Source organism: Equus caballus, chromosome 25 (genome assembly GCF_041296265.1).
Source record: "Equus caballus isolate H_3958 breed thoroughbred chromosome 25, TB-T2T, whole genome shotgun sequence".
In the NCBI taxonomy this organism is placed as follows: Eukaryota; Metazoa; Chordata; class Mammalia; order Perissodactyla; family Equidae; genus Equus; species Equus caballus.
This window is the reverse complement of record NC_091708.1, coordinates 27,619,723-27,640,995: the sequence shown is the minus strand read 5'-3', so window position 1 is coordinate 27,640,995 and position 21,273 is coordinate 27,619,723. Positions and strand designations below refer to the sequence as shown.

Below are 21,273 nucleotides of genomic sequence, written 5' to 3'. Positions count from 1 at the left end.
TGCTGGAAGAGATGCACAGAACGTCTCTTTATCTAGGAGGATCTTGTGCCACCGTCCCCCAGCAGAACTCCCAAGACCTAACATCTGTCCTCTTAACAATAAGAAAACTGATCTGGAAGCAGAATGAGGTAGCGGGGTATCAGTAAAGATAAGATCCAGGTGCAGTCAACTATTTTTCAAAAAAAATAACAGTTGTTAAACACACAGTTTTTATTCTCTCATATAAAAAGCCCAGAGATGGGTATTCCAGGGCTGGTGTAGTGTTCTGCTCAGGCTCCCAGGAGCCTGCTATCTGGATAGTCCCCCGTCCTCAACACATGGCTTCCACCTCACAATCCAAGACAGCTGCTTAAGCTCCAGCTCTCACTTCCACATTCCAGCCAGCAAGAGAGAGGAAGGACAAAGGAATGTTTCCAGAGGTTGCACAGGATGCTACTACTTATTTGTCATTGGCCAGAGCTTAGTCTCACAGCCAGTCTCTACTGCAAAGAAGACTGGAAAATAAATCTTTATTCCAGACAGTTACATGCCCAGCCACAAACTGAAGGTTCTATGATTAAGGGAGATATGGAGGATGGAAAGTGAGAAACAATTAGTAGTTTCTGCTGCGAGGACAAACAGGTATCACACATCTGGGATCAAATAGACTTAGATCCATTTCACAGCTCAACCAGGGGCTCAACTGATAACCTCGGGAATAGTCTTTCTTCGGGCCTCAGTGTTCCCACCTGTACAATGGAGGCAAGGGAGACAGTTGGTCTGCACCGTCTCTTAATCCCCTCTGGCTCTTTCCTGTCCAGAATCACAGAGTGAAGACTCTGAAGGGCGTGGCCTTCCATGAGATGGTGGCAAAGATAAACCTATTTACACATCCAGGTGACGTTCCCCCTTCAGGGTGACAGCATCTAGCGACCCAAGGGGCACATGCCAAGCGCAAACCTGTGTCGAAGAAAGAGACATCTTCCTGAGCTCGCTCACTGCTACTTTTCAAGTGACAGCAAAGTGGCTGTCTGGGGGTCTAGAAGCTTCTAAGGCTGACCTTAGCTGTAACCCTCAGGCACCTAGCTGCGGTCAGAGAACAAAGATCTAATTATATTCTATCGGTCAGCTCCTGCCCCGGAGCCATTGCCAGGAAGCTGCGACCCAAAAAGACTTGAGGAGGGAGCAGTCAGATGCTTAAAACGCAGCCAAGCAACGTGACGTGGCCCTGTGTGGAGTGCGAATGGAAAACCGAAACATTGTCATTTACTACCATCAAATTATACAGCCCACACGTGCACTTCATAAAGGGGGAAGAAACCTTTGCTCCGAGTCTAATAAGGGCTTCTCCAAGTCTTATAAAGCCTTATAATTCTGTGACAAAAGAAACGACCTACTCCCTGCCAGCAACGACAATATCATGCGGCTTTCAAACCTTATAGAGTAAAAAAGTCCGTTCCGTCTAATATATGTAATAACCTTTTCTTCCCAAATTAGCCTGTCTATGGCTTTGTGTTCACCTACTTTGAAATCATGGTTATTGGATTTCCAGTCAAAATTATTAACCTTTTATAAATCAGACTCATTTAATTTATCACTCAAAAATCCTCTTACTTTAAAATGCAAGTATTTCTCTCTCCTCATGGAAGGAAATAATTCAAAATGGCACTGAAGCCCAGGGCCAACAGAACGCTCCTCTGCCACAAAATTCGTGGCTGTCCTGAATTTTGTATGAAACGTATGAATAACAACAATAAAAGAGCAACAGTAGGTCTTAAGGGTTTACTCTGCACCTATTACTTTGAGTTCAGTGTCTCAAGGAATCCTTCAAGAACCCTGAGAGTTAGGTGTTACGATCCCATTTACAGGCACGAACACTGAAGCTCAGAGAAGCTGCATAACGTGTATAAGGTCACACAGCCGAGGCAGGGCTGAGCTGGGATTTCATCCTAGGCAGTTTCTCCAGAACAAAGCACTTAGTGCAGAGCCTCATACATGTTACTATTATGCTGACTCCCCATAAAATGAGTCTTGCCTGTATTTGGGCAAGGTGGTCCCAGGGATTCCTACCCACAGCTTCCGGCTGACTTCCACGAAAGAAGCCCATAAGCCCTTCTGGAGACTTCCAGCATCCTCCCCAAAGCGAGAGGATTTGTCTTATTTTCCTGGTTTCTGAGAATGTTGGATTTCGCTTTTCAGCAAAACAGCCTTCAGAAATAATCTCTTCCCTGTCCCTGGGGAGTGAGCACACTGGCTTGAAATCAGTTATAAGGCTAAGTGGAGAATCACGGTGAAAGGCGGGGCCTCATCTTGCTAGTCTCCAACCTCAGTTTCCAGGGAGCAGCTTCTAATTCATCCAGTTGGAGAGATGACTGACAAAGCCAGTCCAGGGGGCGGATGTTAGAAAGCCGCCAGATGTCGCACGTGGAGACAGCATCCCTTCCGACGCCGTGCCTCTGTCCAGGAGCAGACAGAGAAAACATTGCAAAAAGCGATGGGGGCACATCGGTAGATAAAGCTACTGATTTGGAAATCCTCAATCTCTCTTTCTCAACTGCTTTTTAATTTTTTTTTCCCGGAAGAATGTGTCTCTTGTCTTGTCACACGCTTCTTTTCTGTCCCCCTACAGCTTGGCACTCCTTGAGGGTATGTTTTCGTACATCCCTTCTGCTTTCTTCTTTCAAGCAGTGAGGCCACCATAAATATAGATTCTTACTCAAATCCAATCGAAGTGTATTTGGGCAGCATCCTCCATGGAGATATGGCACTGTGCTGGGATTTGTAATATAAAGAGACAACTAGTATTGCTGTTCAGAGGCGAAAAAAAAAAAAAAGAAAAAGATGGAAGCTTGAGCTTGCTCCTTTATCTTTCAGTCAAGTCACCTCCATCTGGGTCAGGTAATATGACAGAGCTTTGTGAGCACAAAGCTTACAAAGAGGCAGCCTGGTGTGACATTGGGGGAGACGCAGATGTCCTTCCAAAATGTACCACATGGTGCAGTTCAACAGCAATTTCACAGATGCCAGTTCTTCTCGCCCTGGGCAAGATGGGAATCGTGGGTTCCCTTTCAGAGATGAGTAAAGGAGTCTCAGAGAAGAGAAGTGACTCGCCTGAGTGGGAAAGGCAGAAGTCTGAATCCACCTAAGGATAAGTAATCTTTTGGGCCATGCACCTCGCAGATGATTTGGTGGTAAGACCAAAGCATCCTTGGAAGGAATGGGGAAAGCCCACATTTTGACTCTAGATGACATGCTACCCCACACTGCCCACAGCCCCTTCTTCCCTACCCACTCTCCCAAAACAGGAGGGAGAAAGAACGAAATTCAGCACCAAGAGGGAGTGTCCACCAGGTGTTCCTGAGAAATGACCAGCAATGACTGTGACACTGTTCTGTGGACCCCTCTCAGGTGACAGGGACTTGTAAAGCTTTCTCTTTGGAACCCAAGTCCTTTCGGTTGCTACCCAAGAAGGCGCAGAAGGAAGCTCTCTGGCTCTGCTCCGCAGCAGATAATGTCACTGTGAAGTTTCACCGTGATAAAGAGATGACTCAGTAATTACTCAGAGAAACCATAGCGTTTCAGAGATGTTCTCCGGGACCACAGCAGGTACGGTGATGTGAGCTTCATCTTCTGCTGCAGCCTTTGCATTTAGTGTCAGATCTGAGTAATAAGTGACACGTTAAATGACTGGTGACAGTATTCACCCTTCCTTCCTCCCCACCCCCACCACATTCAGAAGTCAGTCAATGTGACAAAATTTCAATACCAAAACCTTCACCGAGAACAGTGAAACTTATTCTCTCCGTTTTCCCACAAGTCTCAAATTGATACTGGAAATTTTTTTCTTTGTCTCCAGTGTAATCGAAAAATGTTTTTATTTAGAAGCAATCCAAAAGTCAAGCCTATCTTTAGAATGTGAAATTACAGAGGATTTTTCCAAGAGGTTCTTCAGTATCTGTTATGTAAGAGCCACAAAAGGGTTTTATTTGTGACAATCACCTTGGGGCTTTGAAGAGGGTCCGGGGGTTAGCATTCCTGGAAATTGAGAAACCTAAATCCTTGGAAAGAATAAACTGAATTTCCAGCTCAAAAAGTATGAACAAGAGGCAAGTTTACATTCAGAATGATGCCCTTCCACAAGCTTCTTAGAAAGGAAGCACAAAGCCATCCCAGAACATTTATTATAAGGTCACAGATATAATGTTGTACATCAATCAGTATTTCCTAAATGCCATTTATTTACATATCATTGTGCTTCAGCCTATTATCTTTACTATTATTTGCTTAATATTTTTCCCTAAGCCATTTCTTTTTTTTTTTTTTTTTGAGGAAGATTAGCCCTGAGCTAACATCTGCTGCCAATCCTCCTCTTTTTGCTGAGGAAGACTGGCCCTGAGCTAACATCCATGCCCATCTTCCTCTACTTTATATGTAGGATGCCTTCCACAGCATGGTTTGCCAAGTGGTGCCATGTCCACACGCGGGATCCGAACCGGTGAACCTGGGCCACCAAAGCAGAACGTACAAACTTAACCACTGCTCCACCAGGCCAGCCCAAGCCATTTCGCTTTTTAACACTAAAGCAAATGTACACATTACGACCATAAATGGAAAAGGTCAACAAAAATATAAATACAATAAAAACAAAATGACGTACTTAAATTCCAGTCTGACGCTGTCACCTGCCAAAGGCTCGGAGCCTGTTGGCTGTTTTCTTCTTGTTATAAAGAGAGATCAGCCACATGTATGCAGGCATTACAGAGGCCGGCACCTAACTGAGGCTTCTTTCTTTATATAATTGAAAGGATTAATACGGGAGCCGCTCTCTGATGCTGTGATCCAATGCTACATCGTGTCATGTCCACGTGTGACCCTAAGTCATCTCACTTCCCACCAGGAAATACTGTGTTAAGACCTGCCCCCAGCAAACATCCCAAGGTCTCTAACTGATCAGAGCTTTTGTTCAAACAGACGTGGGTTAAGATAAGGTGAATGAGTGAGCTCAATCTTTCCTCTCCTGTGGACGGTTCTTTATATATCTAAGGGGATCTCATGCCCTGGGTCTCACTCAACAGCTGTGTAACAAAACACCCAAAACTCAGTGGCAACAGTCACTTATCACCATGCCCTTGTCTGTGAGTTGCACGGGGGTCAGCTGCTCTCAGCTGGGCTTAGCTGGGGTGCTTGTCAGGAGGGACTCTGATCTCTGTCTCTCATGTCCCTTCTGGGACTAGTGGGCCAATGGAGCACATTCTTTCATGGCAGCAGCAGAAGAGCAAGAACAGAGGAAGCAACATGTCAGGGATGTGAAGGCCTACACTCAAAACCCTACTACTGTCTCTTTAGCCCACAAGCCATTGACCAAAGCAAGTCACTTAGTCAAGTCCAAAATCCAAAGCAGAGAAATACATTCTACCCACAATGATGCCGTGGCGAAGGTATGACCATGGCAGGAGCAAAGAATTGGGACCAACAATGCCATTGCTACCCCCCATATCGCATTTGATCTTTCTGGAAAGCTTCATATGACTGTACCTTACAATATTAAATGCAACGTGCTCAGAAGTAAATTTAAGTTCTTACACTTACAGTTAACTGATTCTGAACAAGAGTGGCTGAGAACATGTAACGTGGAAAGAATAGTCTTTTCAACAAATGGTGCTGGGACCACTGGATATCCACGTGCAGAGTAAGGAAGTTGGAGCCATACCTCACACCATATACAAAAATTAACTCAAAATGGATCAAAGACCTACATGTAAGAGTCAAAACTATGAAATGCTTAGATGAAAATATAGGAGTATTTCTTCATGATCTTGGGTTAGGTAGTTGGTTTGTTAGATATGACGTCAAAACACAAGAAACATTGGGCCAGCCCTAATGGCCTAGTGGTTAAAGTTCAGCACACTCTGCTTCAGCAGCCCAGGTTTGGTTCCAGTTGCAGAACCACACCACCCACCTGTCAGTAGCCATGCTGTGGCAGTGGCTCACATAGAAGAACCAGAAAGACTTACAACTGGAATATACAACTACGTACTGGGGTTTTGGGGAAGGAAAAAAAAGAGAGAGAAAGGAAGACTGGTAACAGATACTGGCTCAGGGCCAATCTTTCCCAGCCCCAAAAACACACACACACACACACAAGGAACAAAAGAAAAAAGTTAAATTGAACTTCATCAAAATTAAAAACTTCTGTGGGGCTGGCCCAGGGGTGCAGCAGCTAAGTTGACACGCTCCACTTTGGCGACCTGGGGTTCACTGGTTTGGATCCCAGGCGTGGACCTAGGCACCGCTGTTCAAGCCATGCTGTGGCAGGCATCCTACATATAAAGTAGAGGAAGATGGGCATGGATGTTAGCTCAGGGCCAGTCTTCCTCAGCAAAAAGAGGAGGATTGGCAGCAGATGTTAGCTCAGGGCTAATCTTCCTCAAAAAAAAAACTTTTGTGCTTTAAAGACACCATCAAGAAAGTGAAATGACAATCAACAGAATGCAAGAAATATTTGTAAATCATATATCTGATAACAGTCTAGTATGCAAAATATATAAAGGACTCTTAAAACTCAACAATATGTGGACAATCCAACCTTTAAATGGGCAAAGGAATTTAATAAGCATTTCTACAAATAAGATATACAAATGACCAACAAATACATGAAAAGATGCTCAACATCACTAAGCATTAGAAAAACACAAATCATAACCACAATAAGGTACTACTTCGCACTCTCTAGGATGGCTAAAATAAAAAAGGCAGACAGTAACAAGTGTTGTCAACAATGCGAAGTGAATGGAGTCTTCATTCATTGCTGGAAGCATTCTAAAATGGTACAGCCCCTTCTGGAAACAGGTTGGCAATTTCTCAAAAGTTAAACATAGAGTTACTCTATGACTCAGCAATTTCACTTCCAGGTATATATACCCAAGAGAAACGAAAACATATGTCCAGAAAGAAATTTACACATAAATATTCATAGCGGCATTATTCATAGAGCCAAAGAGTGGAGACAACCTAGGGGGTCAGCCCAGTGGTGAGGTTTGCACTCCGCTTCAGCAGCCCAGGGTTTGCAGGTTCGGATCCCAGGTGCAGACCTAGCACTGCTCACCAAGCCATGCTGTGGTGGCATCCCACATAAAATAAAGATTAGCACAGAGGTTAGTTCAGGGCCAATCTTCCTCACAAAAAAGAAAAAGTGGAGACAACCTAAATGCCCATGAACAGATGAACAGGTAAACCAAATGTGGTATATCCATACAATGGAATATTATTTGGCAGTGAACATGAAGTGAATGAAGAACTAATACATGTTACAAAATGGATGAACCATGATAAGATTATGATGTGAAAGAAACCACACACAAAAGACCACATACTGTATGATTCAATGTATATGAAATGTCCAGAATACGTATATCCACAGAGACAGAAAGTAGATTAGTGGTTGCCAGTGGTTAAAAGGAAGGGAGAATGGACAGTAGTTGCTAAAGGGTATAGAGTTTCCTTTTTGGGTGATGAAAATATTCAGGAATTAGATGGTGGTGATGGTTGCACAACTCTATGAATATACTAAAAACTACTGAACTGTGTACATTTGAAAAGCATAAATTTTATGGTGTATGAATATCTCAATAAAACTGTCATTTTAAAACACTGAATTTAGAAAACAATTAATTAGAAGGCAAAAGTCATGAAGAGAGACCTTTCACCAAAGAGGATGTATGGCTGACCAATAAGCACATGAAAAGATGTTTAACATCATTAGCTACTGGGTAAAATGCACCTTAAAATCACAGTGATACCAGAACATATCTATTAGGATGGCTAAAATAAAAAATAGAAAAAAAAAAAAAACCCACAGTGGAGAAGGTGAGACAAATAGGACCACGCATACACGGCCGGTAGGACTCTAAAATGGCGCAGTCACTCTGGAAAATAATTTGGCGCTTTCTTTTAAAACTAAAGTGGATTTACCATACAAGGCAGAAATAGCACGCTTGGGCATCGACCGCACAGAAATGAAAACTTATGTTCATACAGAAAGTAGTACACGAAAATTCACAGCAGCTTTCTTCTTCATGGCCCCAAACTGGAAACCATGCATCTATCGTCCAGTGGGTGACTGATTAAACAAACGGTGGTACATCCCTACCGTGGATTATGAGTCAGCAATAAAAAGGAACAACTACGGATACACGCCATAACTGGCATGAATCTCAAGGAAATTACGCTGAGTGAAAAAAAAAACTCAGAAAGATACATACTGCATGTTTCCACTTATGTAACATTCATGAAATGACATCACTACAGAAATGGAGAACGGATGAGCGGTTTCCAGGAGTTAGAGATGGGGGAAGAGGGGGTGGGGTGGCTGTAAAGGGGTGACACAAAGGAGCTTTGTGGCGATGGTAGTTAAGTGTCTTGATTGTGGTGGCGGTTACATGAAGCCACACACGTGCCAAAATTGCACACAGCTACACACACATACACACAAGTGCATGGACGCCTGGTGAATTTCGAATAAGCTCTGTGGATTGCGCCAATGTTAATTTCCTGGTTTTGATATCATTAGTGATGCGAGACGTTAACACTGGGGAAGTCGGTGAGGGGTTCATGGGACCTCTCGGCACATTTCTTTGCAACTTCCTGCGAATTTGTAATTATTTCAAAATAAAGTTTTTTCAAAACCTAAATTTATCCTTATTCAAAATCTGCTCCTCTTCTTGAATTCTCTAATTTCACATCCACAGCTGTGACAGCTGGAGACACAGGCATCAGCCCAGGCTCCTCCTTAACCTTCACTGTCAACAGAAAACAATAAGAATAATAATAATAAGCAACATTTATTGAATCCCTCTTCCCTACAGGCCCTACCCTTACGGCCTTCCATGGCTGGTCTAAGGTATCCCTCATATCAACTCTATTATTGTTCCCACTTTAAAGATAAGGAAACTGAGGACTGGAGAGGTTAATGGCCATGGCCAAGGTCATATAGGAGGTTAGGAAGCCAGGCCCACGGGGAAGGAAGCAATCATACCACATACACTTGAATGACAAACCAACCCCAACCAGAAGACAATCCCCTCGGCTCCCCAGGCAAAGATTTTTTCAAGTCTTTTGGCCAACACAAATGCAGAAACATTTAGTGCTCTGCGTGAAAGAACTAAGCCTCTATGTACATTGATTCAATACATTTTATGTGTTTACAATGGCATATTACATAAAACACATTAATTTGGAAATATTGCTGTCCTCACTCGCCCGCTTTCTAAGACAATTTCATTCAAACGCGTCACACACATCTTTCACTTCAGCATCTTCACGGTTTTCAACTCACACAAGTTTCCAGAGTAGATTATTTCCTTTTCTAAGTTATTTGAAGAATAGTCCTTTTGAATCCATGTACAACGCTGTTCCTGAAAAGCTAAAAGATCCGTTCACACAGCATCAAGAAAATTTAGGGTTTTTTTAATTTGAGCTGTCGGTCGGTGGTTCCAACGCTGTCCGAGAATTAAAATCATACTGCATTATAAACTTCAAAGTTGCTAAGAGTCTAGATGTTAACTGTTCTCAACACAGGAAAGAAATGACAATTAATTGACATGATAAAGGTGTTAGCTGACACTACCATAGTAATCATATCACGATATGTAAGTATCAAACCGCGTCCTACATCTCAAACTTACAGAATGATGTGTGTCACTTAGATCTCAACTGTTTTTTAAAGGGGTAAAAAGTCACCTGGGGAGCTCTAAAAACTACCAATGCCCAGAAATAGTGATTTTACTGGCCTGGAGCGGACACTGGGCGTGGCCCTTTTTTAAAGTTCCTCCTGCGAGGCTATGCACAGCCTGAGCCGAGAACCACGGCTCAAGTGGATCATTGGCAAGCTCCACAATGTAATTTAGTAGTTGGTTCTCAGGCTTGGTTACCTAAAAGAACCTGGAAAGCGTAAAAATACTGATGCTCAGGCTTGCCCTCCCCAAGGATTCCAATGTATCTAGAGTTAGACCCCAGGGCGTCCTTAGGTTTCCCAAACACCTCGGATGAACCACACTTGGAGCCAGAGTTCAGCAGCTGCAATATGACCACTTAGGAGTGTTGCTTTATAAGTGAGGTTTAAAGGACTGTTAAATATTTGCGATGGTTAGGTCATATCCTCCTCCCACCTCAACTCCTACCGCGCCCCCCCGCCCCGGGACTTCCAAAACGGTGCTGAATCTGTGCTTTCTTCTGTATCTTTTGTCTCAGGTGACCTCCATAAGCATCCAAAGAGAGCACGGATTGAGAACATTTTAACCTAATTTGGCTTCCCCAAATAGTACTTGGTTGTCCTAAATAAAGGAACTGAAAGTGTGTCCCATATGGTGAGAGATTCTGTGAGGACTCAAGAATAAAGCTTTCAGGTACATTCCTGAAAGATCGACTGGGAAGAGAATGTTCCTTTATTTTTGCACGTATCATTAATAACAACCATTTCTTGCATGTGTTCGACAGCGAGGCACCATGTGAAATGTTTACCTGATCTCACTTAATCCTAAAAATATATATAGGACATTTAATTATTACTATTCCCATTTTAAAGAGGAAGAAATCGAGTCGTGGAGTCCATTTGCCCAAGGTTAGCACCCAGCTGGTGTGCCAAGACCGAAGGCGGACCCAGGTGGTCTGCGTCCCGTGCCACGCTGCCCCCTTCTGGCCCAGCCGTCCTCAAGATGCCTTCACAAGAGGCACCAGGATTTCCGGTCCACTGCCCCAAAGGACAGCACGGCATCATGAAGAGAGGGGAGGACCACTGGAGAGAGGTCAGCAGACCTCCCCCCTCCTCCCCGCCTGTGGGGGCCAGTCACACCCCCCCAGTCCACAACATTCCTGCTTCCGGCTCTGTGACGTCACAGACAGCCTCCCCTCCACTCTGCCAGCTGCAGGTGAGCGAGGCTCAAAGGTCAGACCTGAGAGCCGGAGGGGGATTTGTTCGGTGCTTAAAGGGACAACATCTCCATCACTGCTGGGCACCTTTTCGCTTTGCTCCAGGAAGCAGACGCCACCCCTAACTTACCTGGACCCCTCTGTTTCTCTCTCTGGGTCCCAGTCTCTCCCTCTATGGCTGAGTGACCCCTGAGGGCTCCTCCAGCTCCAGAAGCCTTCCCGTTTGACCTCACTGATCTTTCTTGTTCTGGTCCAAGTGCTGTGGGGTCACTGGAGACCTGAAGTTCACAGCCCACTAGGGATAACCCCAGGGCCCTTTTCTTTGGCTCCTGCTTCCATCTAGAGGAGGGCAGTGGTAGTGCAGGACACCCCACACCGCACCCTGCCCCAGCCAGATTCCTCCTACATCACCACCATCCACGTTATTAAGTACTTACCGACTGCCAGACACCGTGCTCAGCACTTTCCAACATTATTTAATCCTCACAACCACATTCTAGGGTAGATACTGTTATTAGCATCCCCATATTACAGATAGGAAAACTTAGGTTCAAAGAGATTAAATTCTTCTAAATCTCACAGCTAATAAGTAGTAGATCTTTAAGAATTATATCCCAAAGAATGTGCCTGTAACCACTGCTCTGCTCTCCCTAAAACCTTTCCATTTCTGAAGAGGGTCCAAAAGTTCATAACTCTTTGCTGCCAACACTGGGAGGAGGAAGTGGTTCTACTCCCTCGTTCTCGTGAAACGGCTGGGTGGAGGAGGTCTGTGGAAAGTGTCGGCGCTAGACTCAGACAAGGCTACGTTTCAAATCTCTGCTGCATGTTAACATAGGATAATACCCAAGGTACTCATTATACGTAAGCTGCTTTAGAGGAAGAGACCACCATTCCATAGGTGAAACAAAAACAATTTATTTCTCGTTATACGAGAAAACTATGCTTCTATGACAGAGTCTCCGAGCAAAGCTAATAGCTGATATACACGGTCTTTAGGGAGGTGTCGAGTTGATGGACAAGCAGTGGTATTTCAGAGGGAGGAGTGCTTAGGAATGGAAACGATCAGCTGTGAAAGTGTAACACTGTCACGTGTCCATTGCTTTCAGGAGAGCAGTCACCAAGATGAGTTTCATTAATAGACCATATGGGTTTAAAACGGGTTCTGGTGACTACCTATGACCATAGTTGCAGAGTAATCGGTCTTTATTTAGGAGTGTGGGAACTTCTTTTTTATTCCTGGTCTCCCCCTTTTGGCCTGCCTTCAACCAAAGCTGCAGAAGAGAGCCTCAAGGACTGTCCAGATCTTCACCACTGTCGCTGAAATTCCTTGAAGACACAGTTCCATTTTCCCACTTACAGAGATCTGTTCAGTTTGAGCATCAGCCAGCCTGAGGTCTTCTTGTTTTTGTCTTTGTGGAACCCTATGTTGAGCCAGTGGCTGCAGAAAAGTATTTGACCCTCTGGACAACAGCCACTGAATGACTATGGGGCAAACAATAATAATTAAAAGTATTTTAAAAAGAGTCTGAACGGCACTCTAGAATCATGACCCACGATTTCCGAGGCGTGACCAAGAAAAGAAATTTCAGATGATTCCCTGGGTCTACTTTAGACAGCCAAGTTGGCTTTTCTTTGGGTTTACATGTAGATTAACCTCACCTGTGGCGTTAATCCAAGTGGAACATGAAGTGCGAGCAATGGTGCATACTCCCCTTGATTAGTCAAAATAAAATCCACAGGTATTCTAATATCCGTAATTACTTGAGCTAAGGATTTTCAACTGGTTGGTTAAGTCCCAGGGCATGGGCTGCAGTATTTGGTGAGGGAAAATGAGCAAGTTGTCCAGCTCCTATCGAGAACTCACCATCCTCAGAAGTCTACTCCACCTGTGGGTATTCCTGCCAATGCTGTGTTCAAGAAGATGTAGTCCATTGAGGGTCCTTGGGGGACCATACTTAGAATGGTCCCAGTATTCGTCATACAGAACAATCAGTCTTAGTCCTAGTTGACATTGAAGAGTCTGATTTCCATATAAGAAACAAACTCTATCAAGAAGCAAACAGTATTTTTGTCCATCTATATGATCAATTCCCTTGGGAGTTTAGAGGAAGGATAGGAAAGTGTTGAGTGCTAAGTTCTCCTCAGAGTGGCATCACTGGGCAGATTTGGATGGCTGTCCTTCCACCATTATGGAACATGAGTTCCTCCAGTGGTCTTTCTGCTCATAGCAAATCCGTGTCCTTATCCACAGGCTCCAGATTCTTTAAGAACAGAGGATCTTTTAGTCCTGTTTTATATTTCAGGAGCCAACTGTTTTATCCAAGAGGCCATAAGGTTATTTCGATTTCTAGTTAAATATTTAGGACTCTTTGAAAATGATTAGGAGATCTAAGTTGGCAATTCCCATTCTAATTTATTTTATCTAAGTCCTCTATTTCAGGTCTGAACCTGCAGCAAAAAGAGAAGAAAAGGCCCCCTTTACTTAAGGTGTTGGTCTGCCCTAGAATGTTCTTTGAAAGTGTCCTGAAGTATATTCAATCTTCTATTGATTCATCTTGATTTTGTTTGCAATTTGGAATCTTTGCCCAATCTACCCTGAAGAGAAAGGTTTTATGAAATAGTTTACGTGGTGTGTTTCTTATTCTTACCTTCTCAAACCCACTTTTTTGAATTATGCGTGTGGCGAGGGGTTATGGAAATCTTCTGGTCTTTTCCATCTTGCTGCTTTTAAACATTTTGCCCCACTGTTGAAGGTCAACAATTAAGTGAATTAACTGGTACAAGTACAATAATTCAGGGCAATAAGTAACAGAGTAACTAACAGAATCCTGAATTATGCAGCAACTTCCTGTCATTCTGAAATTTGGGATTATTCTAAATATTTGCCTCCACTCAACTCTCACCCGGAATTTAAACTCAGCCTCTCTAGATCCACCTTCTGATATACGAGTTTTAGGAGGATATTGTGCAATGTTCATTATTCTTTTCTAGAAAAATGCCCCAGGAAGAAAGCTTACTTAGGCAGTTGGGGAAAGAAACAAGAGGAGAGTCAGTGGGCGGTTAAGAAAAAGCTAGGTGGAGAGAGAAAGAGAGATGCAAAGAAAGGAGGTTTCAGAAGGTTTGTGTAGGAGTGAGACCTTTTTTTTTTTTTACTTTCTTTTTGAGCCCAGAGCATACCAATCAAAGAAGCCCTCTATTGAAGGTCTGGTGTTCTCATCTTCTCTTTTTTCTAGAGCTCCTCTTGAACCTCTTATTTTTGACACTGGAAGTTTGCCGTAATGGCCAATGGAATTCTAAGTCATCTAGCGAAATTTTGCTATTTATTAGGATCAGCACAAGACAGTGCACGCAGCGGGAGTATATATGAGAAGCAGGAGTTTTTCCAGAAAGAGGCAGCAACTTTAATGTAGATGAGACCATGACAAACAGGAAAGAACACACTACAGTTTGTAGTTATGCATGGTGTCTTGAATTCCCTGGCCAAGGAGAACTTAAAGGAGTCCATAGGATCCACGACCTGGAAATCACTGACTCCAGAATATAGGCTGAGCAAAGTGACCTCCTTTCATTGAATTAACAAGACAGAACATGTGCTCATGCTTTGGAGGGACTCAAGGCAAACTCTTAGCAATTAGCTTTATACAAATTGATCACCAGTCTAACAGACTTCCAACCATTGGTTCTCAGGGCTGACTTGTGGGGAGGGTTTGTCAGATCCATGCTTCCATTCCTTCCTTATGAAACACTTCCTTCTACATTCAACATACACAAGGCAATCTAGACCAAAGCAAAACCCCTGGAGACAAGAGTTTATATAAGTAGAGGAAGAAAATTGAAACTAAAGCAAGCAGCACAATAAGCATATTAATGGCAAGTATATTTGCTAAATGGGGCATCCTAAAACAGAAGATCTAAATGCCTTATATAAATTTCTATTTGCTTATAAATCCTAAGAAAATATAATAAATTCATTAAGGAGAGCTCAATGAAATACACCAGAGCTCAAATCATGTTGGAAAACTCACTTGGCAGCAATCCAAAAGACAATTAGAGATTGGGGCTCAATGGACGCAGTGAGTACCCCTCGTGCTCCAAGGATCCCACAGAATGGGGACATCTGTGTGTGTCTAGCCTGCTAGATATATCTGACCACAGTATATAAATCGTGCTATGTTGAAGAGCTTATGTACAGGAAGTTAAAGATTTTGTATTCATTATTAAGAAGTCAAGGATAAAAGAAACAAGGCGGTCAGTTAGGAGGCGATTTCCATCATTCAGGCAAGAGATGATGGTGGCGTGGACCAGGTATAGCAGTAGAGAAAATGAGAAGCGAGTCCCATGAGGGACATAACTCACAGAGTGAACTGGGTATTGTGACGGACATTAACCAACACCGTGATAAGAATTTCCTATAAGGGGGTTTGCCTCAGAAAGGGGAGTATGAAGAGGAAGCATCTAGAGACCAAAAAAAAAAGGGACTAAAACAAGGCTTTCTGATTCTGAACCATCAGAACTAGAAAGATCTTTGAGGAGATCAGCCAATCTAACCTCCTTTTATTACCGATGAGAAGCCAGAGACCCAGAGAACAGCATGGACTTCCCTAAAGTCAGGCAGCAAGGTAGTGGCAGAACCAGGACCTAAACCTACAAGATGGTGCCTCATGACCATGTTCTCCGTGTTCTCGTGGGACCTGGACCAGCCGGAATAATTTGGAGCCAACAAGCCACATAAAGGGAAGAGACAGGAAATGGAAAGACTATTGACGTGGTATTTATTGCGTACCTGGTACCACAGGTACTATTCATATACTTAACCCTTTACTTCTGCAAAGTAGGCATGATGAGTCCCATTTTCCCCATGGTAAAAGTGAGACTCAAGAAGGTTAAGGAATTTACCCAAGAACGTGCACCTGGGAATGAGGAGAACAGAGATGTATCTACCAGCTGACCATGTTCATGTGCACTTCAGCATGAGCTGGGCTTTCGCTGCAGTGGGACCCTCTCTGAAGCGTGAACACAGGTAAAGGACTGGCATTCTTCAGCCACAGTCTTCTGTTTATTTAGGAAACAGCCCTGCCCAGGGAGCTGGCTTCAAATTCAAGATCAACCGATCCAACAAGGCACCCTGCAGGCAAAGCTGGCAGAGTAGACGCTTCAACGCATTTCCATGGGTAAGACGATTTTGGATAGAATGGGGAAATGGCCAAAAAAAAAGATGGTGACCTAGGCAGAAGGGCCTGGACCTGCTGGCCGTGGGGAGCTACAGAAATTGGGGCGAGAGGGGGGCTATTATACCTTGGGAGAGGCTGCCCCAATAAGACCCCCAGCACAGTAAATTTCCAGTGGGCATCTGGAATTCAGACCTCAGAACCCACAGCCCTCATTCCTTTTCCTCCTACAGCAGCCCACCAAAACCTGGCCTCAAAGATCTTCTGTCTGTGCTGCAGACACTGTGAGGAGCCCCAGTCCATAGATGACTCCAAGACCTCCAGTCAAACCCAAGAGCAACAGTCAGCGATCCACAGTAGGTACCAGACAAGAACAGCCTGCCTGGCTTCTCTAGACCTTATTTACTCATCTCCCTCCTGCTGAGAGACCCTCAGATTCGCTTCAGTTTTTGAGTGATAATTCCAACCTAAAATGAGGTGGGGATTGGGGGGCTAAGGACCTGAACCAATAAACAACAGAGCTTAAAATCTTCATCCTTAGAGTGAGATCGAGGGGCCAGCAGTATCAGCATCACCCGGGAGCTGGTTAGCTCTTTCAGACCCCACTCCAGACCTACTGAGTCAAAACCTGCCTTTCAGCATGACTCCCAGGGAAACCTGAAGGTGCATTACAGTTTGAGAAGCACTTGGCTGAAGGCTACAAAGACAGTGGGGAAGATCTCTGCCTTTGGGGCCGGGGCTGCTTCCAACCAGCTCTGCCACAGAATTGGGCAGGTCACTTAACCACGCTCTCCGAGCTTCAGTTTCCTGACCTGTAAAATGGGGATATTCATAATATACTCTTTCTTTCCACTGTCCTTGGGAGGAATGAATGACATAATATATTTAAGCACCAAGCACAGGGCCAGAACAAAGTAGAGATTCAACAGATGTCCACAAATGGAATTTATATACGAGTACTCGTCAGGAAGGACAGGCTCTGCTGTTGAAACAAATGAGTCTTGAAATCTCAATGGTTTACAAAATGAAAGTGTATTTCTTGTTTACGCAAAGTCTCGTACACATCAGCCATCCTTCTCATCCTCGGCCAGGGCATCTGGAACACATGGGTTCCAAGGCTGCCATGGCAAGGTCAGAGATAGAGAAAGAGAGAGAAGCATCCTGGCCTTCAGTCTGCAACTATGTCCTTCCTGATGATCCAGGACAAAAGGTCAGAGTGGAGAAGGCTGGGGGGTCAAAATCAGCAATTTCAAACAGAAAAAAAACAGCATCATTATTGTCAGGATCAGGCAAAGCCAGGACTGACAGGTACACAGTGGGGTGGTGAGTGGTAGGGGCAGGGGGGCTGGCCAGGCATCTGGCACAGTCCCACTGAGAGATGGGACAATACAACGTCAAGGAAAAAATTCTCATGGCATATTTTGCCAGAAATCCATAGGGAGGGTCTTTAAAATACTTCCCCTGGAAGGAGTTTCACAATAAAAACCAAGAAGCTTAAAAACAACAATCCCTTTTTCCAAGATAATAATAATGATCATTATGAAGTGCCTATTACAGGCAAGGCCGTGTCTGGGCACCCGGGGCCCAGCTGTGATCAGATAAATCGTCGACCGTTTCAGAGCTTGCACACCAGGAAAATGTTAGGATTGAATGCCTACGATAACTCGAAGAAGTGGTCATGATTATCCGAAATGGATGCATCACCTTGCAAGTCTGAAAACAGAGGCAGAGAGAGGTGAAGCAATGCACTCGAGGGACGCAGCAGGTCAAGGCCAGAGCCGTCTGCTCCATCACACCACACCGCTCAGCCTGTTGACAAAATCTTACACTTCCGGGAATCTACAAGTATATAAAATGCAGCCTTATATACAACAACATTCATCACAACAGTATTTGTAGTAGTGAAATTCGAAAACAGTCCGAACATCGAACAAGAGAACATTGGTTAAGTAAATCTTGAATTATTATAAAACAGAACGTTATGCAACCATTATTTCTTAAAATGTAGTGACATGAGAAAAATGTTTATAATATAATGGCACAGTGGTTAAAGTCGCTTCAGTGGTTCTCAGGCTCGGATCCCAGGCACAGACCTGCTCACCACTCATCAAGCCATGCTGTGTTGGCATCCCACATACGAACTAGCGGAAGATGGGCACAGATGTTAGCTCAATGACAACCTTCCTTAAAGCACAAAGAGGAAGAATGGAACAGATGTTAGCTCAGGGCCAATCTTCCTCACCAAAAAAAAAATATATATATGCATAGGAAAAGACTGGAACTGTGATAATATCTGAGAGGAGGGGGCTTTGGGAAATTTCTTTCCTACTTCCTATTCATAGATATTTCCTAGGTTTTCTATAATGGATATGTATTATATTTATAAAAGGAAAAAAGAAAATTTTAGTTTTTAAGAAGAATACATACTTTGGGGCCAGCCCATGGTTGAGTGGTTAAAGTTCCACGAGTTCCTCTTTGGCAGCCCGGATTCGGATCCCGGGCGCTGACATATTCCTCTCAGCCACGCTGTGGCAGTGTCCCACATACAAAATAGAGGAAGATGGGCACAGATGTTAGCTCAGGGCCAATCTTCCTCAAGCAAAAAGGAGGAAGATTGGCAGCAGATGTTAGCGCAGGACAAAATCTTCCTCACCAAAAAAAAGCAAAATACATATTTTGAATCCAATACCTGCCTATGAGGGGGAGAACTCAGAAGACTGAAGGAGGTAGATTCAGGGACTCCCCAACCCATACTAGCCACCACTGGCCCGTGTGCACTCCTTGGAAGTCGGCAAAACGCCTTCGCTGCCGTCATTTCCTCTGAGCCTCCCCACATGACCACGTGCAATTATCGTTGCCAGGTTTGCAGAAGGATGAACTTGGCCCACAAAATCCCGAGCACACTACAGCAGCCTCCTCCTTGCCTCCGGGACGACCGCTGGTCCATCCAGCAAAGACAGCCTCCGCTGTCAGCAGCAGTGAGCTTGAGGGTGAGTGCCAAACTGAGATCCTAACCCTGGCCAAGAACCCCGAGGGGAGGGGCCCTGGTCCTGATGCCCAAGCTCCAGTGATATCTGAGCTAAGCTGGGGGGGGTGACAGGAAGGATGGACGGACCACTCCTATCAGGAAGCTAGAATACACTAGAGAGGGTCTGGGGGCCTCAAACCCGCCTGTGTGATGCTCTGAGCTGGGGATGACATGAGGGGCTCTGGGAGGAAAGAGCACACCATGCTCTCCTTCCAAGTCCTTGGGGCATTGTCTGAGATGTGTCTTTTGAGTCACTGTTTGCTTAATGTCTGCTTCGGCCACCAGACAGTAAGTTCCGCGAGGGCAGGGGCCACGTCAGTTTGGCTTCCCCCCAAACCCAGCCAGGTGCCTGGCAAGGAAAGAATGCCAGAAAATTCTCGTGGATTGAGCATACTCCAGTTGGGGGAGAAATGCCTCTGGGTCGTGGAAGGACAGAAGCCCAGTCTTGGACAGCGGGCACATTCAGGAAGAAGGAATGGAGTCACATGGCTGGGCACCAACTGTGTACCTGGGTGACCTCACATAGCTCAGAACGCCCCACGAGGCTGAATGTTGAGAGCAAAGGATCAACGAGCGCAGCCATTTCAGACTTCCCACAAGCTAAACTGTCTTTGGCAACAAAATCTCACACAAAGTCTAAGTTTTGTAAAAGAACAAAGGGGTCGTGCTGTAATTGAATTGAGGATGGGGGGCGGGGAGTCCCACTAGCTCATCCATCCCCTCCATCTCCCCTCCCCACCCCCCAGAGGCTCCACGGAACCGAGTTTTCAAACCTGCCTCTCATCATACAGGGAAGGCTGAGGCCCACTGGGGGGAGGGGCTTTCCAAAACCAAGGAGTGGCATTAGTGTCAGAACCAGGATGGACCCAATTCTCCCAACTTTCCAAGCCACTGCACTTTGCAAGACACCCTCCCATTGCTGAATGCACCAAAGGACTACAAAACGAAACCTACTGCAGAAAGTTGTCCCTATTACAAAGGACTTCCGCGTCCCAGGCTGGAGTCCGCTTGGCTCGCACGGTAATGGAGACAACGTGACAATGACCCGGGATGGAGGCACGCAGGACAGTCCAGCCAGGCCCAATGCAAAGTCTTTGCCCGGCATAACTTTTTCCTTTTTTCTTTCAGATCTGAATATACACGATTCCCAAAGAGGTTTTTACAAGAGAAACCTAAACCGCTACTCCCGGGATCACTGGCCCTTCCAGCCCTGCCTCATTGGGAGACCCTGAGCCTTCTAGTCAGCAGCCCCACGCAGGTCTCTGAGGCTGCACAGCGGCTGGAGCGTCTCCAGGAGGAAGAGGGCGGCGCACAGAGGTCATGAAGACGGATTCGGAAACTCCCCCAGGAGGAGGAGAAGATGTCTGAGCCATCCCCCGTGCCGCGAGCAAGAGTCACTTCCGCTCCTGAAAAAGCCACTGCAGGAGGAGCTGCCTCCAATTAAAGTCCGTGATTGCATCCCAGGACTGGGTGCCTCCTCTTTTCCCCTCCCCCTTACCTAGGAGTCTCTTCCAAACGGTGTCTTATCGTTTTGAAAAATACTGTCACATCTAACTAACCTAAAACAATTTTTTTTAACTTTTTGGACAGCTTTTTATTACGTTTGAAATAATATCAAACTTACAGAAAAGTTGCAAGAACGGTACAGAGAACTCCTATTTACCTTTCACCGAGATTCACCCAATCTTTACGTTTCCTCATTTGCTTCATCATTTCGTCTCTCTCTCTCCGTCTGTTTTCTGAACCATTGGAGAGTGAATTGTGCTCATCACGTCCCTTTACCCCTAAATCCTTCAGTGTGTATTTCCTAAGAACAAGGATGGTCTTGTACATCACTCCAGCCCCGTTATCAAAAGCAGGGAATTCAATGTTGGTACATTCAGATTTCACTAATTGTCCCAAAAATGTCTCATAGCTACTTTTTGGCCCAGTCCAGGATCGAATCCCACATTGTGAATTGCTTGGAATTGTCGTGTCTTTAGTCTTCTTTAATCTGGAACGGGTCTGTCTTTATCTTCAAGAGCTATACATTTCTGCAGAAGACAGGCACAAGTGTCTTCTAGAATGTTCCTCAATTCGTGTTTATCTTTTGATTAGATTCCATTTTTGCATTTTGGGCAGGAATACCACAACAGCCATATTGTGTCCTCCTCGTTGCATCATATCAAGAGG

The 21,273-nt window shown here is 44.7% G+C and overlaps 1 protein-coding gene across 2 annotated transcripts; it reads left to right on the top strand.

Annotated features, from left to right (window-relative positions):
• The first annotated feature begins 10,796 nt into the window (after positions 1-10,796).
• Positions 10,797-20,688, top strand: TEX48 (testis expressed 48). Of its 2 annotated transcripts, none has more exons than XM_070251225.1 (5): positions 10,797-10,904; positions 15,970-16,076; positions 16,307-16,429; positions 18,935-19,063; positions 20,230-20,688. In XM_070251225.1, exons 2-5 carry the CDS (start codon positions 16,073-16,075, stop codon positions 20,331-20,333), a joined length of 360 nt encoding a protein of 119 aa, XP_070107326.1. In that variant the 5' UTR covers positions 10,797-10,904; positions 15,970-16,072; the 3' UTR covers positions 20,334-20,688. The 2 variants fall into 2 exon arrangements, with proteins under 2 accessions (XP_070107326.1, XP_023484510.1); XM_023628742.2 differs by lacking the exon at positions 10,797-10,904 and adding an exon at positions 10,907-11,753.
• The last annotated feature ends 585 nt before the right edge of the window (positions 20,689-21,273 follow it).

Bases quoted from the DNA above. Each gene is read 5' to 3' on its own strand.
- TEX48 (XM_070251225.1), top strand. The intron at 16,430-18,934 runs GTAGGTACCAGA...TATCGTTGCCAG, and splicing joins GCAACAGTCAGCGATCCACA to GTTTGCAGAAGGATGAACTT. The intron at 19,064-20,229 runs GTGAGTGCCAAA...TTTTTCTTTCAG, and splicing joins CAGCAGCAGTGAGCTTGAGG to ATCTGAATATACACGATTCC.